This window comes from Lactuca virosa, chromosome 8 (genome assembly GCF_052849685.1).
Source record: "Lactuca virosa cultivar CGN04683 chromosome 8, Lactuca_virosa_CGN04683_v6, whole genome shotgun sequence".
Lineage (NCBI taxonomy): Eukaryota > Viridiplantae > Streptophyta > Magnoliopsida > Asterales > Asteraceae > Lactuca > Lactuca virosa.
The window spans coordinates 6,986,782-6,991,583 of NC_136433.1; the positions used below are offsets into that span (position 1 = coordinate 6,986,782).

At 35.2% G+C, this 4,802-nt stretch overlaps 2 protein-coding genes across 2 annotated transcripts; one reads left to right on the top strand and one right to left on the bottom strand.

Annotated features, from left to right (window-relative positions):
- The first annotated feature begins 247 nt into the window (after positions 1-247).
- LOC145129552 (uncharacterized) lies at positions 248-2,058 on the top strand. Its single transcript, XM_079064300.1, has 7 exons — positions 248-614; positions 708-854; positions 968-1,066; positions 1,143-1,334; positions 1,408-1,527; positions 1,610-1,681; positions 1,755-2,058. The coding sequence occupies exons 1-7, from the start codon at positions 366-368 to the stop codon at positions 1,977-1,979; spliced, it is 1,104 nt and encodes a 367-aa protein (XP_078920426.1). The 5' UTR covers positions 248-365; the 3' UTR covers positions 1,980-2,058.
- A 126-nt stretch (positions 2,059-2,184) lies between these two features.
- Positions 2,185-3,680, bottom strand: LOC145129554 (rhodanese-like domain-containing protein 14, chloroplastic). The gene is made up of 6 exons (XM_079064302.1): positions 3,318-3,680; positions 3,120-3,166; positions 2,943-3,035; positions 2,679-2,817; positions 2,483-2,585; positions 2,185-2,408 (listed from the first exon to the last, which is right to left on the bottom strand). Exons 1-6 carry the CDS (start codon positions 3,520-3,522, stop codon positions 2,282-2,284), a joined length of 714 nt encoding a protein of 237 aa, XP_078920428.1. The 5' UTR covers positions 3,523-3,680; the 3' UTR covers positions 2,185-2,281.
- Positions 3,681-4,802: the final 1,122 nt, after the last annotated feature.

The following is a 4,802-nucleotide window of genomic DNA, read 5'->3' on the forward strand; positions in this document are numbered from 1 at the left end:
CGTAATTTTTTGAAACATAGGGACTGTTCCTATAAAAGACAATTTTGTGTAAAGACCTATTTTGTAAATTATAGGACCGTTTTTATAATTTGTTTTCTATATAGAGATTGTTTTTATAATTTTCGATTAAAACATGGATATTTTGTAAGTTAGAGGAACATTTTTGTAGAGAATTTGTTTGGTAAGGATTGTTTGAATAAATATCCCAGGAGTTATAGAATTTTGCATTTTTGTCGAAAGATAAGAACTTGTTTAACGTTCAAAGGGAGTGAAGTTAGAGCATGAAAAATGTTTTAGGGCAGTAGGAGGTTAGAAGTACTACCAAACGAACAGCAGACCTTCAAACAAGTTTGCCAGCCTTAACAATGGCTGCATCCCTTCTATTTCTGCGGTCCCGAAACTCCCTTATACTTCCTTTCTCGCTGATGCCCAATTTTATAGCATTCAACCCAACAATTTCACGTTTAATTTTCTCCACTGCTTCTGCTTCGCCACCTAAGCGAGTCGGCACTCATAACGGCACCTTCCACTGCGACGAAGCCCTAGGATGTTTTATGATTGGCCTCACGTCAAAGTTCCACGGAGCCCAAATCATTCGAACTAGAAACCTTCAGGTACTATATATAAACATATATACATGTTCATACTTTGATTATTATTTCAGTTCCGGAATAGATATTAACATTGGGGAAATGTTGACGGAGAAGGTTTTGGATACGCTTGACGCGGTGCTTGATGTTGGGGGAGTATATGATCCGAGAACCGAGCGGTTTGATCATCATCAGAAAGGATTCGATGAAATACTTGGTAATGGATTTACCACTGAGCTAAGTAGTGCTGGCCTTGTGTATAAGGTAATTACTTATCTTCTCCATTTCTGCATAAAACAAGGTTTCAAGTGTAGATTGATTGTTTTAACCAGCGAATTGAGGTTCTAATGAACGACTTGTTTCGTGTTGTGTTGTAGCATTATGGGATTGAGATAATTGCAAAGGCAATTCAGCTGGATGAAGGTCATCCTGACGTTCATTGCCTGTTTTCAGCTGTTTACAGGAATTTTGTAGAGGTACTTCAAAAATAGTGCTTCTTCTTTATCCTTTATCCTTTATCCAACGCCAGTTTTTGACTGTACAATGTATTAGGCAGTTGATGCTATTGACAATGGAATCAATCAGTATGAGACAAATCAGCCTCCCAGATATGTGAACAACACAACTCTTTCCTCCAGAATCTCCAGATTGAATTTGAACTGGTATGAAGCCGATCAATCACCTGAGAAAGAAGACCAAGCATTTCAACATGCAATGAATTTGGCCGGGAGTGAATTTATGGATGTGAGTGTGTTTGTATTCTTTCACTAACATGATATCTTTTCATTAATGACTCTTTGCCCTGTTTATGCACCAGTGTATCCACTTTCATGCAAAATCATGGTTGCCAGCAAGATCGGTTGTAATGGAATGTCTTGCAACAAGAAAGAACATTGATTCCAGTGGAGAAATCATGTTGCTGACTATGTCTTGCCCTGTAAGTTGCTTGAGATATACAATACAACATTGGTTTGCTGTCATTTATGTGTTAACATAAAGAATCTTTACTTATTCGACAGTGGAAGCTTCACATATTTGAGCTTGAGGTGGAAATGAAGATTGATCCTGTCTTGAAATACGTTATTTATCAGGTGCTTTACAAATTCAAAGTGGCAACACTTATACACTAAAAGACTTAGAAAAACTCCTTTTCATGTTATGTAGGATGAGAGGAACAATAAGTGGAGAGTGCAGGCAGTAGCAGTGTCACCAGATAAATTTGAAAGCAGGAAGGCTCTTCCATCTCATTGGAGGGGTTTAACAGATGATCATCTTTCTCAAGTGGCAGGAATATCTGGTTGTGTGTTTGTACATTCAAGTGGATTTATTGGTGGAAACAAGACTTATGAGGGTGCACTAGCCATGGCAAGAGCTTCTTTATTGGCTTAAGCAAAAAAAAAAAAAAAGGTGTTTATTCTTCTGGATTTTGAAGTATATCATAAGGTAATGCACTCTTCCTTCAATTAAACTAACTACTTATATCATCCAATAGTCAATCACAATCCAACTCCTAAGCCTAGGTAGAACATTGTTGGACATGATACCAAACAAGACAACTGTTAACTGGAAACATGAAACACACAATTTAAAGATATAATCAAAACAAAGAGTAATGCTATTAAATCATAATTGTTTAATGGAAAAGTTTTGAACTAAGGTTAAAAAAAAAAATTTCTCGGTAGCTCAAAACTTCATTCTTCTTCTTCTTCTTCTGACTCTATAGGTAGATCTTCTTTGAACCATTGATACAATCCTCCCTCCAAATGGAAGACATTATTATAACCATTCAGAACTAGCAAGTAGGCAGCTATAAGGGACCTGCACCAATCAACAATAATGTAGATTCATGAGAAAGATGGAAAAAAAAAATTGAGGAAATTTTATTTAGCAACCTTGATTGTTGGCCTTCGGGAAGATTTTGTGTAGGTTTCATTGTACCTCCAGAAGAGCAAGCTACAATAATCTTTGAGTTTTTATCTAATTTGGATGCAACATCTGTTCCAGACAAGACAAACATTGTGTCTGATTAAGTAAGTAGTTAATACAGGACTGAATGGGGTTGAAAATTGAAATGACATACAGACATACCTTGCAAAAATTCAGGATTTTCTTCAGTTCCAGCAAAGATACCAAAAAATGCAAATGCAGCTCGTCTTGCAATGTCCCATGCTGTCCACTCTTTTATAAGCCTATATATTTGCACATTGATAGCACCTGGTGGATGACCCTACATCCATCCATCCATAAATTAATATTTTACAATTCCAAACTTGAGTAATTCAATTCAACCTACAGTAACATTTACACCATATCAAAATAGAAATATAAAGTAAGTGTTTGTGTGTGTGTGACCTCTTTAAACTCGGCTACTGGTCTGACATCAAGAATCACAAAGCTGTTTTCTTGCTGAAGGCGTAGGGCTTCCTTAACATCCACACTTCGAACCTAATTTTGATTGCATATGTGCAATTAAGATTTAAAGAAATAAAGGAGGGATTTTGATATTTGTTTATAGGAAAACCTTAATACCCTTTTTTCTAGGAGGAGCTCCCTCTTTGTCTTCCAGTCTTGTTCGGCTAAAAAGAAACGGGAGAAATATATATATATATATATATATATATATATATATATATATATATATATATATATTTGGATACATGATAAAGTATTGAAGTTTGTGAAAATAATGAATATAAATAAATATAAAGAGGTAGAAAAAGGAATTACCAGGTGATTTTGGTGGTTTGGTTGCTGCACTGCTTCGGATTCTTAACCTGGAGAGAGAGTGTCTCCTTTTGATTGGGTTGATGGCAATGAAATTGGAAGAAGAAGAAGAAGATGTGTTTTCATTTACAGAGTTTGAATAACAAGTAAATGGAGTAGGATAGAGCTTATTAGATGAGTGTGGGGTGACTGAAGTGAGAGCAACCATGATCTAAATTCTTAAAACACAAGTACAGGGAGGGGTTTGATAAATTAAAACAGGAGTTTGTTTTCTTTTTTTTTTTTTTTTTTTTTTATATATATAATCGGGCTTTCAGGAATGAATGCAGATTAAGATAAAATATGATGAAAATAAAGGAGGTTGAGTTTTTGAACGCAATAATGAATGAGAAGAAGGGGATAATTTAGGAGGTGGTGGGGTATAGACATAGTCATGGGGATATTTTGGGTTCCTCCCACAATCTGAGTTTGTGGTGGTGGTTTAATTTAAGATCTTGTTTTGATCCCCACCCCATCTCATGTTTTTCTGACCTGTTTTTTTTTTTTTTTTTTACTTATTTATTTATTGGTGCTTGATTTAAGGTCAACAACAGTCAACAGGAATGCGAATGGTAATACTTATATGGGTTTATTTATGATGTTTTATTGACATTGAAGAATATTGTGATTCATACTTTTTATAAACTCAATACGATAGTAGTTTCTTGTATTTGAATTAGGAAAACATGAAAGTATATTTTAGAAACAAGGGATTATGAGAAAGCCAGGGAGTTTGGTTCTTTAGGCACCATATTGAATTAAAATGCGTCACGGTTGATTTTGTTCGCGTTTTCTAAGCTTGGCCTTATTAGCAAATTCTGGTCAAACAACTAGTATTGTCGCTTGAATTTGTGTAATTTAACAATAGAAAGTAATATCATCTCTCTCTCTCTCTCTCTCTCTCTCTCTCTCTGCGGACGTAGTTGATCATCTTGATTGTGTGAACCACGTAAATTGATTGTGTCTTTGTTTTCGTTTGCATTGTTACTGTGTGAAATCATTTATTAAGTTGTTGACATGCTTAAACCCTAAAACATCCGGTGTCTTTGACAAGTAACATATCCCGTGCAACTCGATCAACAGATCAACAAACCTCGTATGTGAATAATTGTTATCCATAATAGACTTGTTTAACTCGAGATAGATAATGCATATTCTTGCCATCCTTTGCCATGAATAAGATTGGAGCTCCCCATGATAAGATATTTGGTTCGGTCGGGTAAATCCTTTGTCAAAACTCTTCAATTAAATAAACGATGCATGCACAATTTTTGCCAAATCCTTTCTTAGATCAATATGAAACTCTACTTAATAATTGGGTTGCAAATAAGACGAAAATCCTCTCATAATACGTAGGGTTGGTTCGGAGATTTTCTATGCCTTGCGCAAAAAGCTTAATGATGCCTTATATATGTATCACACAACTACAATAAACACATTATATGATAC

Excerpts from the sequence above, each read along its gene's own strand:
- LOC145129552 (XM_079064300.1), top strand. The coding sequence starts at position 366 with ATGGCTGCATCCCTTCTATTTCTGCGGTCCCGAAACTCCCTTATACTT. Across the intron at positions 855-967 it reads GTGCTGGCCTTGTGTATAAG|CATTATGGGATTGAGATAAT; the intron begins GTAATTACTTAT and ends GTTGTGTTGTAG. Across the intron at positions 1,335-1,407 it reads CCGGGAGTGAATTTATGGAT|TGTATCCACTTTCATGCAAA; the intron begins GTGAGTGTGTTT and ends TTTATGCACCAG.
- LOC145129554 (XM_079064302.1), bottom strand. The coding sequence starts at position 3,522 with ATGGTTGCTCTCACTTCAGTCACCCCACACTCATCTAATAAGCTCTAT. Across the intron at positions 2,586-2,678 it reads AAATCCTGAATTTTTGCAAG|ATGTTGCATCCAAATTAGAT; the intron begins GTATGTCTGTAT and ends TGTCTGGAACAG. Across the intron at positions 2,409-2,482 it reads CCCGAAGGCCAACAATCAAG|GTCCCTTATAGCTGCCTACT; the intron begins GTTGCTAAATAA and ends TGATTGGTGCAG.